Source organism: Rhinoderma darwinii, chromosome 1 (assembly GCF_050947455.1).
Source record: "Rhinoderma darwinii isolate aRhiDar2 chromosome 1, aRhiDar2.hap1, whole genome shotgun sequence".
In the NCBI taxonomy this organism is placed as follows: Eukaryota; Metazoa; Chordata; class Amphibia; order Anura; family Rhinodermatidae; genus Rhinoderma; species Rhinoderma darwinii.
In genome coordinates, this window is record NC_134687.1 from 489,775,951 (window position 1) to 489,802,586 (window position 26,636).

At 41.0% G+C, this 26,636-nt stretch overlaps 1 protein-coding gene and 1 long non-coding RNA gene across 4 annotated transcripts in view; one reads left to right on the forward strand and one right to left on the reverse strand.

The window, feature by feature from the left end:
* The window catches only part of LOC142659308 (uncharacterized), a 61,837-nt gene extending 41,292 nt beyond the window's left edge, over nucleotides 1–20,545 (forward strand). For both annotated transcript variants that reach the window (XR_012850306.1, XR_012850305.1), the window contains one exon: nucleotides 20,388–20,545. This is a non-coding gene — a long non-coding RNA (uncharacterized LOC142659308). The remainder of the gene's footprint in view (nucleotides 1–20,387) is intronic.
* KSR2 (kinase suppressor of ras 2) overlaps nucleotides 1–26,636 on the reverse strand; it is a 561,531-nt gene that overhangs the window by 108,573 nt on the left and 426,322 nt on the right. For both annotated transcript variants that reach the window (XM_075835299.1, XM_075835310.1), the window contains exons 11-14: nucleotides 23,630–23,716; nucleotides 22,294–22,360; nucleotides 12,198–12,246; nucleotides 6,440–6,807 (exon numbers count right to left, since the gene is read on the reverse strand). In XM_075835299.1, coding sequence (XP_075691414.1) covers nucleotides 6,440–6,807; nucleotides 12,198–12,246; nucleotides 22,294–22,360; nucleotides 23,630–23,716 — 571 coding nt within the window. The remainder of the gene's footprint in view (nucleotides 1–6,439; nucleotides 6,808–12,197; nucleotides 12,247–22,293; nucleotides 22,361–23,629; nucleotides 23,717–26,636) is intronic.

Below are 26,636 nucleotides of genomic sequence, written 5' to 3' on the forward strand. Positions count from 1 at the left end.
CTCTTAAGCTTAAAAAATAAAGAAGTGACCTCTCCTTATGTAGTAGACATCCAAGAAAAGAGAACATGAAGCAGCACTCAGAAAAAAATTGGATTTATTTGTCCAACATCAGACCACAACGTTACACCTTCTCTATGAAGGCATTTTCAAGCCTGCAGTAGATCGCTGGTTGAAGTCCCCTTGGGGGACTAATAAAAGAAGTAAAAAATTAGTAAAATAAGGCTTTTTTAATGTAAAAAAAATAAATAAATATTAAAAGTAAAAACAAAAAAAACCTTTTCCCATTTTCCCCCTAGAGCATAGTAAAAAAAAAATATTGTATTGACCAGCAGAATAAAGGTAACATGTTGTTTTGTTTTAATTGCACAGTGAATGCCGTAAAAATGAAGCGCAAAAAACAATGCAGGAATCGCTGTTTTTTTAATTCTCTACCCCACAGATAATTTTTTTCCTGTTTCCTAGTACATTATATGGCAACATAAATTATGCTACACAACTCGTCCCGCAAAAATCAAGCCCTCATAGGACTATATCGACGGAAAAATTAAAAAGTTATGGCTTTTGGAAGGTGGGGAGGGAAAAACGAAAATTCAAATCTGAAAGTCGTTTACAACGGGAAGGGGTTAAAAAGTTCCCCCATTTTTTCTCTAAACTAATGTAAAAAATGAAAAAATAAACACATTTGGTTTCGCTGCGTCCGTAAAAGTCCGAACTATTACAATATACCATTATTGAGCTCACACGGTGAATGCCGTAATAAAATAAAGAATTTAAAACGCCAAAATCGTTATTTTGGTCAGCTTAGCTTTAAAAAAAAAGTAATAAAAAGTGATAAAAAAAGTTGGATGTACCAAAAAATGGTAGCTATAAAACCTAGGGCTCGTCCCGCAAAAAATAAGCGTTCACACTGCTCAATTGACCAAACAATAAAAAAGTTATGGCTCTCAGAATGTGGTGAAACAAAACACATTTTTATTAACAAATAGTTTTTTCTTTGTAAAAGAAGTAAAATATAAAAAAAACTACATACATTTGGTATCACCGTAATCATATTGAGCCACAGAATAAAGTTAAGTTGTCGATTTTACCGCACGGTGAAAGCCGTAAAAACGAAACCCAAAAAACCACAGTGATTGCAGTTTTTCCAATTTCAGCCCACAAAGAAATTGTTTCCCTGTACATTATATGGTACTTTAACTGGTGTCAATAGAAACTACAACTCCTCCCTCACAACACTCTATTGATGGAAAAATAAAAAAGTTATGGCTCTTGGAAAGCGGGGTGTGAAAAACGAAAAAGCAAAAAATGTGCCAGTCCTGAAAGGGTTAATTAATTGCTAATGAAAAAAACAAACATTTCTGATCACATGTGGGGTATTGCCGTAGGAGAAATTGTTTTACGAATGTTGCGGTGCTATTTCTCCTTTATGAAAATGAAATAAACATTTTAGTGGAAAAAAATTTGATATTCATTTTCACTGCTTAATTCTAATAAATTCTGCAAAAGACCTGTGGGGTCTAAATGCTCACTATACTCCTAGATAAAATCCTTAAGGAGTGTAGTTTCTCAAATGGGGTCACTTTTGGGGGGTTTCCACTGTTTTGGTCCCTCAGGGGCTTTGCAAATGCGACATGGCACCTAAAAACCATTCCAGCTAAATTTGAGCTCTAAAAGCCAAATAGCGCTCCTTCCCTTCTAAGCCCTGCCGTGGGTCCAAACAGCAGTTTATTACCACATATGGCGTATTTCCGTAATCGGGAGAAATTGTTTTACAAATGTTGGGGTTCTTTTTCTTATTCCTTGTAAAAAAAAAAAAAGTATTCAGAAAAAAAAGTCGATTTTAATTTTCACAGCCTAATTCCACTAAATTCAGAATAAAACTTTGGCCTCAAAATGCTAACAATACCCCTAAAAAAATTCCTTGAGCGGTGTAATTTCCAAAATGGGGTCACAGTTTTAAAATGAGCTGATTTATGGGGACTTTAGAATAAATAAGGCCCTCAAAGCCACTTCAGAACTGAACTGGTCCCTGAAAAAATAGCCTTTTTAAATTTTATTGAAAATGTGAGAAAGGGCAGGTTCAGACGTGGCGGAATTGCTGTGGAATTCCGCTGCGGACAGTCCGCAGTGGAATTCTCCAGTGGCCGTTTTTTACATTTGTTTCTATACATTTTTAGGAAACTTACTTCAGACGTTGCGGAAAACTCTGCTGCGGACCATAGGCTGTGGTGCGGAATTTTCAGTCTGCAGCATGCACTGTCTGTTGCGGAGAAGAAGCGGAATTTCACTGCGTATTTCAGCCTTTGCAATGCAAAAACTGAAATCTGTGGCAAGTCCGCTGTGTTTTCTGCAACGTCTGAATTACCTGTCAAATATGCAAATGTTGGTGCAGATTCGTTGCGTAAATGCCCCAAATCTGCACCAACATTTGCAGCGGAAAAACTCTGCCACATGTGAACATGCCCAAATTGCTTCTAAAGTTCTAAGCCTTGCAATGTCCTAGAAAAATAAAAGGACATTCAAAAACGATAGAAACATAAAATAAATTAACTATTTTGTGTGGTATTACTATCTGTTTTATAAGCAGATACATTTCAATTTAGAAAAATGCAAAGTTTTTGCACGTTTTCTCAAAATGTTAGCGTTTTTTTACAAATATATATTGAATTTATCGACCAAATTTTTTCACTAATAAAAATTACAATTTGTCACGAGAAAACAATCTCAGAATCACTTAGATAGGTAAAAGAATTCCAAAATTATTACCGCATAAAGTAACACGTCAGATTTGAAAAAAATCGTCTGTGTCCTCAAGGCCAAAACAGGCTGTGTCCTGAAGGCGTTAATTAAGTTTTATTATTCTTTTTTTGGTGGGGGAATGAAAAGAAAAGCAATTCTGATATTTTTCGTAGGCTTCTATTTACGCATTCCGTATTTAACTAACATATTAACTTTATTGTTCTGGTCATTACCATCACTGCGATACCATATATGTGTATTTTTTTTTTTACACTTATACAAAATAAAACCACCTTTTATAGAAAAAAAACATTCTTTTTTTTCTGTGCAAATTTTTCTTTTTACTATTAAGCTTTATTTTTCTTTCTTTAAATATTTTTTTAGTCCCACTAGGGGACTTTGCTAAGTGATTTGCTGATCGCTTCTATAATGTACAGAAAAAAGGGGGGGGAATTTCCATCAGCTCACCTTGTCACAGGTATGGTAGTCAGCACACGCAAGGGAAATGGCAGAAAAAGAAAGTTGGAACCAGCGCTATCTTCTCATCACTCTCTGTACTCTGGACATTACCCGCCCGTCACTATTATTTCTTTGTCCATTGTTTTTACAAAAGCAACATTAAAACTTGGAAGAAGTTTCCCGTTTTTAACAGATTCATCACTCTCAGCGCTGGTTCCAACTTTCTTTTTCTGCCGCTTCTATAATGCTTTGGTATACTTAGTGCGTGACGACTGTCAGTGTAAGGCCTCATTTACACGAGCGTGTGCGTTTTGCGCGCGCAAAAAAACGCTGCGTTTTGCGTGCGCAAAAGGCAATTGACAGCTCCGTGTGTCATCCGTGTATGATGCGCGGCTGCGTGATTTTCGCGCAGCCGCCATCATAGAGATGAGGCTAGTCGACGCCCGTCACTGTCCAAGGTGCTGAAAGAGCTAACTGATCGGCAGTAACTCTTTCAGCACCCTCGACAGTGAATGCCGATCACAATATACACCAACCTGTGAATAAAAAAAGACGTTCACACTTACCATGAACTGCCTGCTTCCTCCAGTCCGGTCTCCCGGCCGTTGCCTTGGTGACGCGTCCCTCTCTTGTCATCCGGCCCCACCTCCCAGGATGACGCGGCAGGCCATGAGACCGCTGCAGCCTGTGATTGGCTGCAGCCTGTGCTTGGCCTGTGATTGGCTGCAGCTGTCACTTGGCCTGAATTGTCATCCCGGGAGGTCGGACTGGAGGAAGGAGCCGGGACTTATCGGTAAGTCAGAACTTCTGTTTTTTTTTACACGTATATGTATATTGTGATCGAAAGTCACTGTCCATGGTGCTGAAACAGTTTAAGTCTTTCAGCACCGTGGGCAGTGACTGTCTCCTGACGTCGCGTACCCGAACATTTTTTGCCGGGTTCGGTTAAAACGAGTTCGGCCGAACCCGGTGAAGTTCGGTGCGCTCATCTCTAATTTGACACTCCGTTTGGATGTTTGTAACCAGAAAAGCACGTGGTGCTTTTCTGTTTACATTCATCCTTTTGACAGCTCTTGCGTGATTTTCGCGCATGCAACGCAGGACCGTCAGTGTGGCATGCGTTGTTTTCACGCACCCATTGAAGTCAATGGGTGCGTGTTGCGTGAAAAACGCAAGAATATAGAACATGTCGTGAGTTTTACGCAACGCACTCACGCAGCGCAAAATTCACGCATCGTCTAAACAGCCCCATAGACTATTATAGGTGCGTACGACACGCGTGAAAAGCACGCGCGTCGCACGCGCGTATAATACGCTCGTGTAAATGAGGCCTAAAACTCACAGGCAGTCTATTAGGCACAGCCTAATTAACATACGGCCATGGCAGGTCTGGGTGCCTTTGTTAGGCCCCCGGCTGCCATGGCAACCCATTAGTGGACCGTGACCGCAGTCGTGGGCTGACAATGGGTGAAAGAAGTCATTTCAGCAAACATTTGACATGTCAAAGTGACATGTCAGAAGTTTTGATCGGTGGTTGTCTGGGTGCTAAGTACAAAGGCTCGAGTGAGCGCTTCTGCCCATTCATTTTAGCGTTCGGTGGGGTTCTCAGCCCCCCTCGGCATTATGACATATCAAAAGTTTGCTGAAACGACAGTTATTCTTTAAATATGGTGGTCCCGTCATTTAAGGGGTTAAACGGCCAGCAGGAGCTCAGGTGTCAGTCAACGCTGGGCGCCTGCGGTGATCACAGATTCTGTGCCACCGTGGTCACCATGATGTAACTGTACGTCATAGTGGCTTAATGTAAGCCAATTCATGACATACGGTTACCGGGTGGCTTAACGCAGTGATCCCCAACCGCCGGGCCGTGAACCAATATCGGGCCGAGGATCATTTGGTACCGGGCTGCGGTATCTGGTATCCACCCAGGTGGCCGTAGAGAATTCTGGGTGAAAAACCCCACCAAACTGTGGTGCTGTTATTCACCCGGAATGTCCACTGCGGAAAACAAGGTTTCATACCAGGAGACCTCTGCAGCCTATGATTGGCTGTAGCGGTGGTCACATGGCATGAAACATCATCCCAGGAGGCCGGACCTCTGACATCATCCAGGCCGTCCTCCTGGAATGACGTTTCAGTTTGGTGTTTTTTTTTGTGACTTGAATTTTTGCAGCAGAATCGCTGCGATTACGCCGCAATAAACGCAACAACCGCTATTTGTTGTGGGTTTTACCTCCCCATTGAATACAACGGGGAAAACCTGCAACAAATAAGCAGCATTTCCGCAAATACAATTGACATGCTGCGGAATAAAACTCTGCGCCGCATGGCAATTTCTGAGCGGTTCTTCCGCTCACAATTTACGCAGCATGTGGATGAGATTTGTTCTATCTCATCCACTTTGCTGCTACTGTATTATGCTGCGGTTTTCCCCAGTATTTACACAACGTGTGAACTGGCCCTAACCACCCCCCCCCCCCACTGGTCCGTGGAAAAATTGTCTTGCATAAAACTGGTCCTTGGTGCAAAAAAAGGTTGGCGACCGCTGGCTTAACGGGTTATGGGCATTGTAAAGCATTGGAGAAGTAATAAAAGGATTGCAAAGGTACACATAATCTTTAAAGGGGCATCCTTATCTTCAACATTTATGGCATGTGCACAGCATATGCCATAAATACCTTATAGGTGTGCCTCTAACGCCTACGATCCTGTGACACCTGTTCCCTGCTTTCCCTATAGAAGTGAATGAAGAGGTGTCTGTGTTTGCACTTGGCCGAATGAGGAAATTGACATCCGCCTCATAGGGGGTTTTGACTTCCTTTGGATCATCACTGTAGGATTATATGTTGGACTTGATAAACCTGGGTCTTTTTTCGAACTTATCAAGTTTATAACTATAAAGGCAGCTGCCATATTGCCCCTTCAACAGTATAGCCATTGATTTCAAATACACAACATGTTCTACATAGTCCATATAAGTACAATACATTTTCTCAATCGTATCCTAAAAAAACTGCAGCCTTTAATTTTGATCCTTATCTGATCTGTATTTATGGCAGCAATCTGGGATAAAACACAGCTAAAAATATAACTAAAAAACATTGACAAAAAAGAAAGCTTCAAATATAAGCACTGGCACAATATGGATAAACAATCTGTAATAAATGGCCATATATTTCAACAGTATTTCTATACATTCATGTGAATAGGGAGAGGAGAAACAAAAGGACATATGTATTACCTGGTGATAATTGCTAGGTGTGGAGGGCTCATGCAGGCTCCCATGAAGAGTACCACATTCTCATGTCGTGTTTGTCGGTAAGCCATCACCTCCCGTTTAAATGCCTTTAATTGGTCTTCATTATCCCGTTCAATGTCAATGAGCCTAATTGCCACTTCACCGTGCCAACGTCCATGATACACTAAACCAAAGCGTCCTTTGCCAATCATCTCCCCAATTTCTAACTGCTCAAATGGAATGTCCCATTCTTGCAAGAATATGCTGGTTTGACTGGCTTTGCGGGGAAAGTTCCTGGCTGAAAGCAACAGGTGGTTCATCTCCTCAAAGTCGTCTTCAGACTCCTCTGCTTTATCATTGCTTTCTTCATTCTAAGAATAAATATCAGGGAATATGTTAGACTTATTAATTCCGTAGTTTGCATGGTCATTTAATGGATACAAAAAGGTTCAACACTGAAATCCAATCTCAGATGCCCTAAAGCTGGCTGGCCATTAAGTGAATGATGTTTTTACAGTATAAGGAGTTGTCTGGTTTAGAAAACTCTTTTCTAAATAACATATTAAAGAATTCTAAATTAAAGGGAATGGGAGAAGGCTGCAATACTGTGAACCACCATTTGTTGGCAGTATGGAGAAGTAAAAGGAATGAAAAGGAAGCAGCGCACAAGCACCGCATCCTCTACAAAACAGCTGATCAGCGGAGGTGCCAATAGTCGGAACCCCACCGATCAGATATTGATAGTCTATCCTAAGATTAGGCGATCAATTTTATCTTTTCAAAAACCTCCTTCAATACAGGGGTCCCCCTTTCAGAACCCTAAGGCCCTGTTCACACTGAGTTTTTTTATGTGGTTTTTGCCACGGATACCGAGGTAAAAAACTGCTGAAATTGCCTCCCATTGATTTCAATGGGAGATAGAGGAGATTTTTTACCGCGAGTGGAAAAAAAAACCGCTCGCAGGAAAAAGTAGCGACATGCCCAATCTTGAGGTGTTTTCCGCCTCAAACACCCCATTGAAATCAATGGGAGACTGAAAAAGACGCGGCGTATTTTTCGTATTTTTTTTTACACGTTTTATGGCAAAAAACACTCATGTTTTTTTCCTTTGCCTGTTGAAGAGATAAAAATCGTGGCAAAAAACCCAGCAAGATTCGTGGCAAAAATATTTTTTTAGGCAGAATTTTCTGCCTGCAAAAAAACTCAGTGTAAACAGGGCCTTACCTAGTCACCAGAGTACACAGCAGCTACAAAGAGCTTCTCTCTCTCTCTCTCTGGAGACCCCGCATGTCTATGGATTACATAGACAGCTAAATTATTTCTATGGTAATCATTTAATGCTTTATTTTTCTACAGTGGTGCTGCAGGAAAATTGAACACTTGCTACTGTGGTGCCCCACAATATACCGCAGGTTTATTTTTTTGCAACAGGGTATTCTGTGATTAGCTTATTATCAAAGCGCCCTTCTAACAAAAAAGGACTGTCCAGGACAAACAACTCCTTTAACCCTTTCATGACCAAGGGTCATTGATGCCCCACTGTCCATGTCAAATTTTCCATTTCTGATATGCACTTCTTTAAATGATAATATCTTTGCAACCGCTTTGAATATCACAACTATTTTTACCTTCTTTTTTTTTAAAAGACTTATGAGGCTTTCATTTTCTAGATTAGTTCCATGTTTCAAATTTTTTTATTCTAAGCAGACAAATCACAAAAAATGCGGAAAAAAAAAAAATTTTATGTAATTTTTTATATATATTTATCTATTATATATATATATATATATATATATATATATACATATGCTTTTGCAGCTCTGTAACAATTAGTCTTCTTCTCTCCACCCGTCACCCTGGATCGCTGTGAGGGGCGGGTGAAAGAGGCTATAAGGCTATATTCACACAACGTGAAAAAAAGGGCAGCTAGCAAAGGATCAACTGTCAGTTTTTCATGGCTGTTCGCCATCAGTGTGTCTCAAAATTTGAATCCATTTTCCAGCCGTCTGACCGTTTTTAACTGCCATTTGCCATCTGTTTTTCATGGACGTTTAAAAAAATGGATGAATTTTATTTGTTAGGTTTTTTTTGTCCTAGCCACCTGAAAACACCACAGTGGCCATGTAGATAGTGACGCAATACCACTGTAGATAGTGACACATTGCCCGCATAGATAGTGCCCACTTTAAATAGTGCTACACTGCCCACAAAGTGCCACAGTTACCACTGTAGGTAGATAGTGCCCATATAGAGCCACAAAGAGTGCTCATGAAGATAGCACCACAGTGTCCCCTGTAGGTAAGGCACATATAATACCACAGTGCCCATGTAGATAGTGCCACACTCCTGTATATAGCACGCCGCATAGATAGCAACATACCCCCGGTACATAGTGCCACCCCCTGCAGATAGTGCCAACCCCTGTAGATAGCACCACCCCCTTGTAGATAGCAACATCCCCCCTGTAGATAGCGCCAGCCCATGCAGATAGCATTACCCCCCTGAAGATAGCGCCACCCCATGTAGATTGTATCATCCCCCTGTTGATAGCACCACCCCCCTGTAGATAGCGCCAACCCCTGCAGATAACACCACCCCCTGCAGATAGCACCACTCCCCCTGCAGATAGTGCCCCCCTACAGATAGCATCTACCCCCAATAAATGGCACCCCCTTACTGTAGATAGCACCACTGTAGCTTCCTGTAGCAGCGGAATCCCTACGGCTCCTTAAGGGAGCCCCTGATGTCTCTGTCCATATATGGACAGTGATGTCACGGGCTAACTATAAAAGCGGAATCTCCTGCCATAGCGTCAGTAGCGCTCTGGCCGGAAATTTCCTGTCCAGGAGTAGCCCCTGACATCACTGTATATATATATGGATAGTGACGCCAGGGGCTTCTCAAGTATCGGAATCCCTGGCCAGAGTGTCGGTCGGAGATTCCGCTCCTAGAGAGAGTTTAGGTGGTGCTATTTACAGTGGGGGGTGCGATGCTATCTACAGCGGGGGGTTGCTATATACAGAGGGGGTGGCGCTATCTGCAGGGAGGGGCACTATCTACAGCGGGGATGGAGAAAAGGTGGGGGCTCCTTCTAGGAGGGGAATCCAGAGGGAGCTTAGGTGGTGCTACCTACAGAGGACTTTGCGATATCTACAGGGGGTTGTGTGTGGCGCTATCTACAGTAAGGGGGAGTATTCAAGGACACTCAAAGACCCGGCAGATATGAGAGTGCAGCACTGCTCACACTGAAGCAGCACTGCACTCATTAAACCCCGTTCCAGACTGCCAACGTTTATATATGTGATAACTGCACGGGGCATCGGCAGTTGGAACATATACAGCCGTATGACAGTCGTGAAGGGGTTAATAAAGACATTCTTTGTACACTTTTGAATTTGATATCTCAATAAACTAAGGATAACTAGAAATAATATATCTAAAAAATGGATATTGCATATTTATGTTCACCTTATTCTTATTTCTGCTCAGTTCTGTCCCTGCTGTTGAATATGTGTCACTAAATATATCTGTTTATAAGTAAGAATTTCTTTGTGTTCCTTTCAATTCCTACCATTTATTTGTACTCCTCAGGCATTATAAGTTAATATTTATTAAACGGAATTGTTTAAAAAAATATATAAATATTTCATAATGGAAAATGCCTTGTTGTTTGGTTCTTTGGGTTTTGCATAAGACCACACAACAGAACAATGATCAATAAAGTGTCCTGCTGGGACATCAAGCAGTACTTCAAAGAATTTGGGGGGCCGAAAAATGAAGAAAAATAAAACTACAGTATTGCCCATAGCAGCCATATTTGAACTGTATGGTTTTTTTTTTTCTTTAATTGAAGTCTGCAAAATAAGAGCATCTGAGTTTGAAAACTTTCTATTTGATTTTCAGAAATAGAAGAACAAATTACTATACAGATTCTTAAATAGGCACAATAAAGTCTGCATTTGAATAAGCAAATCAGAAACTATTTGGAAAAAAAAATAAAAGCTAGCAGATAGAGCTGGCTTGACACCTCATTCTTGTTCATACAGTGCTGTCTTGGAAATGCGCTGTTTCTACTACTGTGTGCTCTTCCCTGAAAAGTAGGTGACCTAAAGTGTCACTGCGCAGGGTACAACTGTGAAGGGGCCTACTGAAATTATGGTAAAATCCCTTTAATTGGTGAAAACTGTAAAAATATATGTGAAAAGCCATGATGTACGGTTTAAAAGAAAACTACAGCAGGTTCTGAAAATGTAGCTTTCTACCCTATTTCAATGGCTTTTCAATGCTTTTCTGTGCATAACAAAGACACATGTGTCTGCTGAGGTAAAAAGCAGTGTGTGAACCAACACCAAGAATATCTTGGGGTTGGAAAACAATCTTAGGGGTTACCACACAAAGAAGAAAATCCACGGCACTCACCAATTGAAAAATAGCAGTCCACTTTATTTCAGTGCTTCAAAGCAGGTCTAGAACGGGAGATCGACACAAATAACTCGGCCAACTTATATGTGTCGATCTCGCATTTTATATCTTCTATGAAGCACTGAAATAAAAAGGACTGCTACTTCTTAATCGGTGAGTGTCGAGGATTTTATTTTAATTTGTTCGATTACAATTCTCTTCTATTTACACTGAGCGCCACCGAAATCAAAAGCAGTGTGGAAGCTCTGGTCCCAGCAAGTGTAATCTGTTACATGCGTGTTTGATATCCGTGGAGTAGTGCCGACTATTTCTTGTATATGGACTTGTCTTAGGGGTTAGTTCGTTTGGATACCTAGAACAACTATAGATTTTTGCCCTAAATTTTGGTGTGGCGGGGAGAGGTTGTTTAGCCACAGATATTGGTCTAAAGACACAATTATGTATTAAAAGAGTCAGAGTTGGGGCAGAGCTAATGCCTGTTTTCTAATAGTCTTTACTATTAAAGATACGTAGCATAGACCATTTTTTCATATGTAAAGGACCATTTACACTGGCCAATTATCGTTACAATTTGTTTATTTCCAGTGTAAATGCACAAAAAGATCAATGATAAATAACAACACTTTTAACGTTGATCATCGTTGATTGTGCATGCTTAAGGATTATCGCCATTATTGGTGGCATCAGTAAATGTAAATGGCGTAATGACAAATACATTTACAATGAATATGCTTTCCCGGACCAGCCGCTGGGCAACGATGACGCTACCAGCCAGGTCTCCCCAATTAATGTTTCGATATAACGATTTCTTGTTTGGGTGTTTCATGTAAATGGGCATCAATTCACAGACATGCATAAAATGAATGACAATGGTACATGCAGCAGTACGCTGTCTGTGTTTTCTTGACTATTCTAGAGCTATCTCTAACCTGTTATATTTGTTACAGGTTCTTTCTTATTTAAATATTTTGTGCCAAAGTAAGTTACAATCACCTGTACTGTGACATCACTGTGTGCATTATCCCTGTACTATTACATGACTATGCACATTATCCCATGACTTTGACATTGCTGTGCACATTATTTCAGCATTGTTAGGAGGTAATTATTTTACTGTGACAATGGCAGTTACTACTGAACCAGTATTTCAAGAACAATTGTTCTGCAGTAAAGACCACAGTTGGCTGAAGTGGTTCTATTAACACTTATACAGAAATATATATTGTGCTATATATCCTCTCGCCAGCTGGAAATTTGTAGGATGAAATAGAAAAAGTAAGAGAAAAGAAAAACGACATTAAACTGCTGTCCTTCAAGACATGAAATGTGATTATTTTACCTCAGATGTTGGCTCCACTTCAATTTGAAGTAATGGATTTCCTTCATTACTGGAACAGATAATAAAAAATTCAGTTATAATTACTGATATTTGGATGATGTCATGAGAGCAGGACAATTAACATAATAGAATTTGTGATTGTCTAAATTTTCTTATTAATGTCATAAACGCTAGCAAAAATATATCAGTAGATCAAAGAACATATCAGCAGATTAAGGTGTATACTTTTTGTAGATTTTCTAATGCTTACTTTCAGAGGCGCAACTTGAAGTTCCTGCACCCCAATTCAAAATCTGTAACAGGGGCTTCCACTTGCCATGTGGCATTTATAATACTGGTATTTTCTTATGAGACCGGGGGCCTATGACCCCAACCCCCCCCCCCCCCCCCCTTTACCCTCCCAGGCACCAGGACCCAGGTGTGACTGCTACCTCTGCAGAGAAAAAGTAAAAACTTAATTGCACAGCAAGAAGTGAGAAGTGCCATCCTCCATACTGTACACTTGGTTACCAAAGACCATGGGCATAATTACCAGGGTAACAGGCATTGCAGCTGCTATGTGCCCAACAACTAAGAGGGCCCATCTCTACATAGGGGTAAGTTGCAGTTAGTGATGACTATGGATGATAGTAGGAAGTGCGTGAGAAATTGCTGTAGAGTCCCATGGTTACTTGTTGTGGTCCAGTTGAGTGCATTATCCCTCTCGTATGGCACAATTATTGCAATATTCCTGTGCTGTAACATCACTATATTAGTTGTGTGACATAACAGTGTGCTTTTTACCACAATGGTGTACTGATTTTGTGTTGTTTTTCCTGTGTTGTTATGTCATGATGAACATGGTGAAATTTTTATATGTGCTTTATTACTGTGCCATAATATCCTTGCTTGCATTATCTTTGTACTCTGACATTACTATGTGTATTATTCTTGTGCTGTGACAATACTTTGTGCCTTATATTGTGTATAATTCCTGGGTTGAAACTTAACTAAGTAGATTATCCTTACACTGCAACATCTCTGTGTACATTATGTCTGTACTGTGACATCATTGTGTCTATTATCCCTGTACTATGACATCACTATGCACATTATCCCACTGCTATGACGTAAGGCCTCATGCACACTTCCATCACCATTTTCACGGCCGTTTCTGATGGATCCGTGTGTCCGTTATGGTATCTGTGTGGTTTCTGTGTGTACTCCGTGTCCGTTCCATGTTTCCGTTTCAAATGGACTCTGTGCTTCCGTTTGGCTTCCGTTAAAAAAATGGAAGGTATTGAACTTTATTTGAACTTGTCACATGTCCCAGTCTGTGAACTTTGGCACGCCCCCTGCCGTCGCTAGGGCAATAAATCCGTCAAAAACGGATGGCACACGGAAACCCTCCCTGTGCCGTCCGTTTTTTTTGACGGACCCATTGAGTTCTATGGGCCCCACGGTCACGGAATCACTGACCAAAGCAGGACATGCTCTACTTTTGACGTAACTGAACAACGGACCCCTCAACATAACGGAAGTGTGCATGGGCCCATTGAAATGAATGGGTTCAGGGTGCTATCAGTGACAAAAACGGATAGCCCCCTGAAGGAAAAAACTGAAGTGAGAGTGGGGCCTAACTGTGCATATAATTTCAGTGTTGTAACTTCACTTAGTTAATTCCTTTACTGAAACAATTATTGTACATATTATCTCTATTCTGTGACAACACTGTGTGCATTATCCCTGTGTTGTGACATTACCGTGTGCATTATTTGTATATTGTGACATCACTTTGTTCATTTTCATTGTACTGTGACATCACGGTTTGTATAATTTTTGTGCTATAACTTTGCTGAGTAGATTAACCTTGCTAGCACTGTGACATCACAGTGTGTATTATCTCTATAGTGTCCCTGTGGTGTGATATCACTTTGTGCATTATCCCTATGCATTAAAAAAAGACATGCGGCACAGAGTTGAGACCAAAATAATCATTCGTTTTTTATGCCGTTGAAAGTGGACATGGTGGAATGGGACCCCATTCCAAGTTTTGCTATAGGGCCTCACATTTACTTGTTACACCCATGCAAAAAGATGACAACTATTTGCTTTCATTCTTGACCTCTCTAGGAGAAACATAGACTTTAATATAATTATGAAAATTTCCATAACCATGTGTCCTGTGCCAGTGTTTTTCTTCTTTTCCAGGTCTGGCTTAGCACAGAAAATGGAAGTTTCCTTAATAAGTACAATATAACTATCATCCCACCTTCCCACTAGTAATCACTGTTGCGTTCTCCTGTATTTGTGTCTGTTTTTACAAAAAGGTTAAGCAGATGTGACAAAAGTTGTTTTATGAAATAGTTTCATTGACATTAAACCCATGTCAGAAAGAATTGAACAAAAATGTTAGAGCTCATAGAATACCCCACTTTGATCTTTTATAATAGAAGTGAAATCTACAGTTATATATAAGAGGATCAAGAGCATTTCCAATCAGCTGCCATCCTAAATTAATTGTCATGGTCTCTAACTCCCTCTAACCATCTCTGGTAAATCTATGATTGTTCTTAAATGCGAGGGGGTTTCTTTTTTTTTTGTTCTTTTGCTTTATAATTTCTAGTGGGCTGTAAATAGACTAAGGCTGGGTTCACACGACCTATTTTCAGACGTAAACGAGGCGTATTATGCCTCGTTTTACGTCTGAAAATAGGGCTCCAATACGTCGGCAAACATCTGCCTATTCATTTGAATGGGTTTGCCGACGTACTGTGCCGACGACCTGTAATTTACGCGTCGTCGTTTGACAGCTGTCAAAAGACGACGCGTAAATTTACAGCCTCGTCAAAAGAAGTGCAGGACACTTCTTGGGACGTTTTTGGAGCCGTTTTCTCATAGACTCTATTGAAAACAGCTCCAAAAACGGCCGAGAAAACGCAGCGAAAAACGTGAGTTGCTCAAAAAACGTCTGAAAATCAGGTGCTGTTTTCCCTTGAAAACAGCTCCGTATTTTCAGACGTTTTTGGCTCAGCGTGTGAACATACCCTTAGGGTATGTTCACACGCTGAGAGGCATTTACGTGTGAAAAGACAGACTGTTTACAGCTGCCTCGTTTCACACGTAAATGCTCCTCCTCGTAATTTACGAGGCGTCTGTGACGCTCGTAAATCTTGAGCTGTGCTTCATTGAGTTCAATGAAGAACAGCTCAAATTACGTGGCAAAGAAGTGCCCTGCACTTCTTTGCCGAGACAGTCAATTTACGCGTCGTCGTTTGACAACTGTCAAACGACGACGTGTAAATGACAGGTCATCTGCACAATACGTCGGCAAACCCATTCAAATGAATGGGCAGATGTTTGCCGACGTATTGCAGCCCTATTTTCAGACGTAAAACGAGGCATAATACGCCTCGTTTACGCCTGAAAATAGGTCGTGTGAACCCAGCCTTAGCATCACAGCATTCACAACTTACCGAATCTCTCTAGCACATTCACCGCATGTATCCATAGTGATTTCATGCAGGTAAAGTCAAGAATTTGCTTTGAGAAGTGCTAAGATTCTGATTAACATTTGGAATCATAAGTATTCTTAATCCATGTAAAACATTCATTTTTTTCTTTTACACATTCTTGCTATTGCCTTTTCAGTGAGAAATTCCTTCATTCTATACATTCACTTGTGATGCCTCTTTTGTACATCATAAATGCAGATTTAGGAATGACCAAATCTGCAGCTTTTTGGCATTTAGAATATATAGTAACCAGTGAGCCCTATGATTAGCTGTAGCAGTTACATGCTACGTGCTATGCTATGTGAACAAGCACCAGGAGTGCCGCCGGAGCGACAGCGCTGGATCGCTGGGGCAAGGATAGGTAAGTATTGCTTTTTTGTTTTTATTTATTGCATTTGCAGCCGCTTGGAAAAAAATATTTACTTCCTGGAAAACCCCTTTAACCCCTACCCGCACCAGGACGTAACTGTCCGTCGTTGCGGGAAGTTACTTCCCGCACGAGGACGTACAGTTACTGAGTTAGTCCCGGTGCACACTGTTTGCGACAGTGTGCACCGGGAACCAGGAGGTCAGCTGTCGCCGACAGCTGACACTCCCCTCTTGCCGGCCAGCGGTCCTTTGCCGCTGATTTCGGCGCATTAACCCCTTAAATTCGGTGATCGGGTGCAATCACCGAATTTTAGGGGTTTCTAACATATCGGCAGACCCCCGTCCGAAATCGCGGGGTCTGCCGATAGTTAGTATGGCAAACGGAAGCCAAACAATGGCTTCCGGGTCTGCCATGGACGGAAGCCCATCAGGACCAACCTTCGGCTGGTCCTGATAGGCTCCTGTCAGAGTGACAGAAAGTCACTGTGCCGTTCCCGATGCACACTGTCGGCGACAGTGTGCATCGGGAACTTGGAGATCAGCTGTCCCCAACAGCTGACACTCCAGTGTTGCCGATCAGCGGCTCATCGCCGCTGATTTCGGCAATTAACCCGTTACATGCGGGGCTCGATTGCGATCTCCGCATGTAGCGGGTTTGTAGCGCATCAGCAGCCCCCATGCAATCGTGGGGGCTTCTGATGCTTGTGATGGCACCCGGGGGCCAGACAACGGCCCCCAGGTCTGCCATGTATGTCAGCCTATGAGGATCAGCCTCTGCTGATCCTCGTAGACCAACTGTCAGAGTGACTGTGACGTCACACTGACAGTTGGAATACGTTACACTACCTAGGTAGTGTAATGTATTCTAGCAGCGATCAGAGCTGCAGGTAAAAAAAAGAAAGTGTAAAAAGTAAAAGAAAAGTTAATAAACAAAAATATAAAGTGTAAAAAGTAAAAAAAAGTTAATAAAAATGTTTTATAAAAGTGTAAAAATAAAAAGGTTTTGTTTTCCTATAATAAGTCATTTATTATAGGGAAAAAATGAAAACGTTAAAAAAAAGTACACATATTTGGTATCGCCGCGTTTGTAACGACCCAATCTATGAAACTATAATGTTAATTTTTCTGCACGGTGAACGCCGCAAACAAAATAAACGGAAAACTGTCACCACCAAGATATAGAATAAAAAGTGAGCAAAAAGTCGCATTTACCCCAAAATGGTACCAATAAAAACTACAACCCGTCCCGCAAAAAACAAGACCTCCCACAGCTTTTTTGACGAAAAAATAAAAAAGTTACGGCTCGGAATAGCGTGTCCCAGAAAATAAATTATTTTATGTCAACTTAATTTTATTGTGCAAACGCTGCAAAACTTTAAAAAAACTATACACATCTGGTATCGACGTAATCGTACCGACCGGCAGAATAAATTAAAACGTAATTTATTGCGCACGGTGAACGCTGTAATAAATAAAGAATTTAAAGCGCCAAAATCGCTGTTTTTTGGTCACCTTAGCTCTAAAAAAGATCCTGAGGGGCCAAAATGCTCACTATACCACTAGAAAAATTCCTTGAGGGGTGTAGATTCCAAAATGGGGTCACTTTTGGGTGGTTTCCACTGTTTTGGTCCCTTCGGGGCGTTGCAAACCCGACATGGCACTGAAAACCAATCCAGCAAAATCTGCGCTCCAAAATCCAAAAGGCGCTCCCTCCCTTCTGAGCCCTGCTGTGGGTCCAAACATCAGTTTACGACCACATATGGGGTATTGCCGTAATCGGGAGAAATTGCTTTACAAATTTTGGGGTGCTTTTTCTCCTTTATTCCTTGTAAAAATGAAAAAATTCTATGTTTCCACAGAAAAATAGGTGATTTTCATCTTCACAGACTAATTCCACTAAATTCTGCAAAAAAACTGTGGGGTCAATATGCTAACTATACCCCTAGAAAAATGCCTTGAGGGGTGTAGTTTCCAAAATGAGGTCACTTTGGGGGGGTTTCGGCTGTTTAGGTACCACAAGACCTCCTCAAACCTGACATGGTGCCTAAAATATATTCCTAAAAAAAGGAGGCCCCAAAATCCTCTAGGTGCTCCTTTGCTTCTGAGGCCGGTGTTTCAGTCCATTAGGACACGAGGGCCACATGTTGGATATTTCTAAAATCCGCAGAATCTGGGCAATAAATATTGAGTTGCGTTTCCCTGGTAAAACCTTCTGTGTTACAGATTTTTTTTTATTACAAATGAATTTCGGCAAAAAAAATGAAATTTGTAAATTTCACCTCTACTTTGCCTTAATTCCTGTAAAACGCCTAAAGGGTTTAAATATTTTCTGAATGTGGTTTTGAATACCTTGAGGGGTACAGTTTTCAAAATGGGGTGATTTATGGGGACTTTCTAATATATTAGGCCCTCAAAGCCACTTCAGAACTGAACTGGTCCCTGAAAAAATAGCCTTTTGAAATTTTATTGAAAATATGAGAAATTGCTGCTAAAGTTCTAAGCCTCGTAACGTCCTAGAAAAATAAAAGTATGTGAAAAAAAATTATGCAAACATAAAGTAGACATATGGGGGATGTTAGCTAGTGACTATTTTGTGTGGTATTACTATCTGTTTCACAAGCAAATACATTAAAATTTAGAAAAATGCTAATTTTTGCTAATTTTTGCTAAAATTTGAAGTTTTTCACAAATAAATATTGAATTTATCGACCAAATTTTTTCACTAACATAAAGTACAATATGTCACGAGAAAACAATCTCAGAATCGCTTGGATAGGTAAAAGCATTCCGGAGTTATTACCACATAAAGTGACACACGTCAGATTTTAAAAAATAGGCTGTGTCCACAAGGCCAAAACAGGCTGTGTCCTAAAGGGGTTAAAGGGTAGCTAAACGTTTGACAAACTTCTGACATGTCATTGTGACATGTCAGAAGTTTGGATTGGTGGGGGTCCGAGCACGGAGCATCGTGTGAGCTAGAACGAAGCATCGTGTGAGAGCTCAGCTGCTTCGTGTCTGTTCAGCCTTTTCCGGAAATAAATGTATCGGTGTACGGACTCAGTACAAAGTCTATGAACCCGTACTCCGATACATCGGCTTTCCGGAAAAAGCCAAACAGACATGAAGTGGCTGAGCGCTCACACGAGCTTCAGCTGCTTCGTTCTAGCGATTAGTGGGGGTCTCAGTGCTCGGACCCCCAGCAATAGAAACTTCTAACATGTCACTGACATATCAGAAGTTTGTCAAAGTTTGTTTTTAATTTTTTCATAGTTAGTGTAGCTGTATGAAGGCTTGTTTTTTTGCAGGATAGGTTGTATTTTTAATGGCACCCTTTTAAGGTACATAAAATGTATTGATTAGCTTTTACAAAAAAAAAAATGGAGGGAATGCAAAAAAAAATCTGCCATTGTTTTATATTCTCTGCTTACCGTGTGGTAAAAATAACAAATCAACTTTATTCTATGTGTTGGTATAATACGGCAATGCCAAATAACTTTCATTTTTTTTACCCTAAATTACTTTGGCACAATAAAAAAAGACATGATTTATTGCAAAAAAAACAACATCATTTTTAGCTTTTTTATTTTTCCATCAACGAAGCCATATAAGGTTTTCTTTTTTGCAGGACGGGTTGTTATTTTTATTGGTACAATTTTGGGGTACATATATTTTATTGACTAATTTTTATTTTAAAAAAATTGGGGGGATGTGAAAAATACAGCAAATCCACCACCTTTTTTTATTACGCCATGTGTAAGGCAGTATAAATAATAAGTTCACTTTATTCTATGGGTTGTTACAATTGTGGCGGTAGAAAATAGAGTTAGAAGAAAGATTTGTGGGGTTTTTTTATTTCTAAATTTGAAAATTGCGTGAGAATGTGAATGCTCTGCTGTTGCAGAAAAAAGCAGCACACAGCAATGTGAATAGCCGTATCAGTACTTCCAATGTAAGCACGGAATGTATGCCAAAGTAAAGAGGATATCAATATTCACAAACAGGATTGAAGTACTCAGGATATTTATAAAACCTGTGCAGTTCCTAAAACCCTGAGCAAAGATGAACATGTTTGCATTCGGCTTTTGGTTGCCTTATTAAATAAACCCGATAGTGCACATATTGAATACTTGCAAGATTAGGCAGTGGCACTAGAGATAAAATGTAAATGAAGAAAAAGGCAGAAGTAGGAACCCTAGTTATTGCCAATTCATTTTACTTTCTCTGTTTATACAGCTGCCCACACTGCACCCTGCCGGAGGATTAATTTATATCTTGTTATTTTATTTGGTCTCTCAAGCTAAACACTTAATCTCTTTTTATGTTTTAGTCAAAGATGGACATCCAGTTCTACAGCATATTTATGAAATCCAGACCAGAAAGATGCCAACTGAGGAAATAACTTTAGAAACATACAAAATATTCATATATGCAGCAAATAAAGAACAAACACATCTTGAAAGGATGGATTAAAAATTCAACAAATGATGCAGTAAGGTCTCTTTTCTTCAGATATATTGAGAAAAAGGCAAAAGACCCTTCAGTCTTAAGGTTGCCATACACCTAGTAGCATTGGCCAAACATTCATTACTTCTGACTCCCCCATATACATGCATGCTAGGCTCAGTTAAGTGGGCATGTGTTTTCAATGGGGAGAGGGGAATAAGCCCATTTCCCTCAGCAACATGTCCCTCAACATCTGCCTTTGGGGGAATGTCGGGGCACCCCCATACACATAAGATAGTCGGCCAGTCCTGCCGAATTGGTTTGGCCAACTTTCATCTAGTGTGTATGGACACCTTTAGGTTCATTGTTCCTATTCAGCCTGAGTCACATGCCCTTTAGACTAACTTTGGGTCAAACAATATATTCAGACCAATCCAGTGATGCGTGGCTACCACATGCTCTAGTAAGCACTGCGTAATATTATACCACAACATTTACATTGCCTTCCATTGGTATCCAACTCAAGAACTGGAATATATGAGGCTCAAAACAAGCTTCACTTTACCAAAACATGGGGACTTGGAATATATCATATTTAGATTGTTAACTCTTATGGACAGGGACCTCTCTCCTTTTGACTCTATGGGTGGGGGGGAATTTATTAACTTTTATTCCGTTTTCTGGTATGGAATACTCGCGAATGACACAAAAGTCACAATTTGCAGGAAAAATGTGGGTGTTTTGTAAAAAGTAGGCAGAATTTAGCAGAAGGGGCGGGGCCACCTACGACACAACACATTTACTATAATATTCGCCAGAAACTGGTGGGAATTATAGCGGAAAGTTAGAAGCTGGCGTAGGTTTCACTCTGTGGTCCAGCCGAAGATGCAACAAATTTATTAAGCGGTGTGGACTCGTAATAAATGTGTCGCATCTTATTCCAGCGGGCTTTAAGCTAAGAATGTCCCTATTGATTGTCCATTTTTTTTTATCACTTGTCACTTTTGTCTTGTTTGTTACTTCCCCAATTATTAAGGGTTGCAAAATATGTTGGCACTATATATATATATATATATATATATATATAGGCTTGAGAAAGGCTCCAGGGGAAGGAGCTGAAACGTTGCACATGGGGCAATAAAGTACCCACTTTTTTTCACCTAAAACCAACGGAGTGCTGCCTATTTTTTGCATTGCATTGTATATATATATATTTATATATATATATATATATATATATAAAAAATTATATATATATATATATATATATATATATATATATATATATATATATATAGAAACATTTTTATTAACCGATATATGGCTGTTAATATATTTTAATAATTAAAAAGACACTTATAATAACATCTCTCCTTCCTAATCCCACCCCTCCTCCTCAACAAAATGTCAGTATTAAAGGGAATAAAAATATGACCGAAAAACACACTTCAGAATCAAGGTCCAATACTAATCTTTCGCTGTGTAATATGGGGATGGGGTTTAAAAGAACGCATATAATAATACAGGTGTTTTCCCAGGGTCCCTGGAGCAGCGGCTCTCATATTAAAGGGGTTGTCTGTGCTAATACTGCATTATAGGTCTGTCCTCTGAATGTAGAAGGTGTGTTAATGTAGAAGGTGTGGCTAGGGCTATGTAAAATAAAGGGATAGGATAATACATAGATCACTCTTTTTAGATATACCGAGAAAAGAAAAACACATTGGTTACCATCCCTTGAATGTACTAAACATATCATGAAAAGTAGAATAGAAGGTGAGAAGCGCACTTACACTGGATTCGAGTTTACAGGATGAAGGATTACTTGAGGTGCTCGGGGAGGGACTTCAGGCACAACATCTACAGGGAAGAACAGAAAACTCTATCATATGAATACTATATACAGTGGGATGTATTCAACAGGGATCACCATACCAGGAGGATACTGTCAGGCTGGATACTTACAGTAAGACAGTTTTCAAACTCTAGATATAGATTTTTATCTATTAATAGTGCCTGTCAGTAAACACAAATCCATTAGGCTGAATGCACACGTTGCGAATTACATAAAACCGCAGCGTAATACAGTACCAGAAAAGTTAATGAGATTCCGGGTAATCTCATGTCCACGATGCAGTATTTTTTGGGACGTAAATTGACCTGCGGTGCGTATTTTCGAAACCGCAGCATGTCAGTTTATCCCACGATTCCGTATGCGAATTCTATCCGTGTAGTTCGGCAGAAACATGCAGCTAAAACCGCAGCATGAAAACGCAGCTATTTACGCAGCAAAACGTAAAAACCGCACCGAAAAACGCATAAAAAAATGCACCTTTGGGTGCGTTTTTTCCTGCGAATTTCCTGAAGTTTTGCTGCGTATTTTCCGCAGCAAAATACGTAACATGTGCATTCAGCCTCAGTGTTATGGATAATATTTTGTTTTTAGGCCGGTGCTACATGGAGACTCTTTGTACCGCCACTATACAATTTTCAAGCTACGGCTGCAGTCCAAAAAAATATTTTTAAATACATACAACTCAGTGCACTCCTGTGGAAAGTCTCTATGTAGCCCTAGTCTTAGTCTAAACTCTGAAAGGTTTCTACTTAGCAAGAAACAAGCTCAGTCTAAAGCAATATCTAGTTTTATGTTTATTGTGTATCTCCCAATTTAAAAAAGAGCACATAAATGCATGAATGTGCATGAATCATTCATGAACATGACGCAGACTAAACATATAGTATTTATTATATTACAAATTTTTATCTTAGCAAACTTTATCTTAATACACCACTGTATCTCTACCACGACAGACAGAAAATAGGGGTGATTGTACACTAGCAAAACAAGCATGATAATAACATTGTGGAATAAGTATCTGGAAACACATCAAACATGGTCTGAAGGCTGGGCTTCCAAAGCAAGGAGCCTGATTCTCAATCATACAACCACACCATGGTGTTCAAATATTTATCAAAAGCAACACCAAGATCAAGGAAAGTGAGAAATCCTGTTGCTCAGCTGTATAGGTCTCCATAAATTAAGAACTCTTCTAGCATGGTCATCATAATGGTAATTTCTTTACTGAAAAGATATTTACAGAAGTAATGTGAATACAATAATAGCATTACCTGGAAATATGAACTGCTGCTTGTATTTGTAGTAATGAGAACCTTGCAGAAAAGATGAGGCACATGGATGAGAGGTGTTATTCGACCCTGGAAGAAAAGAAACATTTCAAGCCAACAAACGCTTATATTTCATAACCCTCAAGAACAGGACAGTGTTTGGGCGATGCTCATTTGTTCATACACAGGTTTGTACTGTCCAAATGCAAGTAACGGCCCCTAAAATGGTGATAGTGAATTAGTATGCATATCCCATAGATTTTAATTATATATACAGGGGGATTAAAAAAGGATGGTGCAAAAATAAGCTTATGGGTGCGTTCACGTATATCAGAAATATTATTGCACGTATATGCAAAAATGTATCAGTTGCCATCAGTCTTTTTAACAATTTTTACTACAAAATCATCAGTTGTCATCGGTTGTTGTTAGTTGTCATCAGTTTTTACCATCCGTTTTTAACATCAGTTTTTACCACAATGGTCCACCAAAAAGGTAGTCTAGGGTCCGAAAATGTGCCAATTTTATCAGAGTGGTGCATAGCTTGTGATAGATTGGACACATGATAGAGTAGATACATGTTGTGTACTTGCTATTTCACAAAACTTCTGACGTGGTCCTGTCATGTCAGGACTCTCCTTCTCTGCTGCAGCCTCGGCGCTATACTGAAATCTGACACAGACATTGTAATGTCACGTATGTCATTTCCAGAGCAGAGCTGAGGCCGGCGCCGAGAGGGAGAGCCCAGAAGGCAGCTGCTGTCCACTCACCTCACCTCAGATCTTTGAGGAAGCCTTGTGAACCTGCAAAGGCACCAACTAGCCCTAACTTCAGGGAGTAGATCATTTTTGGCGCCTTGACAGCTACCCAATCCCACCCTGCATCTCTTAAACACTCCATTGCACACTACACCGAGATTGCTGTTGTTTCTATTCACACGACAAGGTACGGGGTCGGCTGTTAAAAACGGCTGTCTTGGTCCGTTTATGACGGCTGTTTTGCATCTGTTTTGTATCCGTTCCGTTTTTCCATTTTTTACGGCAGTTTGCAAAACGTTTTGCACCATTTTTAACTGTCCGTTTTAAAAACTGATGAAAACTGATGAATTTCATGTGTAGGTAATGCCACAGTGCTCCCTCTATATAATGCCACAGTGCCCTCTGTATATAGTGCCACACTGCTCTCTTTAGATGCCACATTGCCATCTGTAGGTACTGCCACAGTTCCCTCTGTAGATAATGCCACACTGCCCACTGTACACAATGCCACAGTGTCCTCTGTATATGATGACACAGTGCCCTCTGTAGATAATGTCATAGTGCCCTATGTAGATAATGCCACACACATCCCTGTAGATAGTGCCAGTTACCTCTGTAGATACTGCCAAAGTGCCCTCTGTAGATATTGCCACACAGCCCCCTGTAGATAGCGCCACACCGCCCCCTGTAGAGTGTCACACAGCCCCCTGTAGATAGTGTCACACAGCCCTCTGTAGATAGCGCCACAAATGCCCCATGCAGATAGTGACACTCATGCCCCCCTGAAGATAGCGCCACTCATGCTCACTGTAGATAGTGCCACTCACGCCTCCCCCCCCGTAGATAGTGGCACTTATGCCCCATGTAGATAGTGCCCTCCCTGTAGATAGTGCCACTCATGCCCCCCTGTAGATAGTGCCACCCACAGCCCCTCTTTATATGGACAGTGAGCGGAGTCCCAGGCCAGAGCGTTAGCAAAGCTCTGGCCCGGGAATCCCTACAGGAGGAGCCCCAGACATCACAGTCCATATATGGACAGGCACATCAGGGGCTCCCTCTAGTAGAAGAATATATGGACAGTGACGTCAGAGGTTCTCTCTAGAAGCGGAATCCCCAGCCAGTGCGTCGGTAACACTACCGGCGCTCTGACCGGGGTTTCCGCTCCAGAATCCCCACAGTGATGTCAGGGGTGTCTCCTGGAGCGGAATTCCCGGCCACAGCGTTGGCAACACTGTGGCCAGGAATGCCGCTCCTAAAGGGAGCTACAGTGTCGCTATCTACAGGGGAGAGTAGTGCTATATAGAGGGGGGTTGGCGCTATCAATAGGGGGGGTGTGAGTGGTGCTATATGCAGGGGGTGCATGGACCTATCTACAGGGGATGCATGGGTGGCACTAAATACCGTTCCTGCTCCCGGCCAGAGCATCGGCAATGCTCTGGCTGGGGGTTCACACAATGGGTTCTGCCGGAAGGTGGATGAATAAATAGGATACGCGCCGGACCTCCCAGGGAGCCGGACTCAAAAACGATGCAGGTAATGTTTTTGGATCCGGCTCCTGCACAGGTCTGGCGCCGTATGGTGGCACAACGTCTGTTCCATGTGCCAGAACAGATCCCATAGAAAGCTATGGGATCCGTTCCAGAATCAGTTTCCCTCCGGCTTTTCTGCAATACGCTGGAGGGAAACTGACAGGGACAACGGCCATATGTGAACGGCCCCTTAGTATTCATAACTGAGAGAACATAACACAAATTTATTAACATGAAACGGCACACTATTTATCTATAGAGTTTATCTATACGCTACAAATGTTTAAACTGATTTCCATTGGTGACACGGTAGATGTCTAGGCGGTAGACCACGTTCTGTCCAGACGCTTGCCAGCATATCCTCGGATATTGACTCCACCGTTTCAGTCATGTCTCAGGTCGTTCAGATCCTGCGGCTGGGAAAGCAGATACACAGCAGAGTCCCTGATGTAGCCCCACATAAAAAAAGTCGCAGGGTGTTAGATCTGGCGATCGTGGATGCCAGCGCAACATTGGTGAATCATTGTTTCCGGCGCGGCCGGTCCAACATTCCGGTAGAGTTTCATTCAGGTATTGGGGAACATCCAAATGGAAATGTGGAGGTGAACCAACCAGCTGATAGACTAGGTTTAGCAGATCTTCCTCTATCTGTGGCATAATTCATTCATCTCCAGGTAGGAGTGGCCAGTGACAGTATCCTCGGCAAAAAAGAAGTGACCGTAG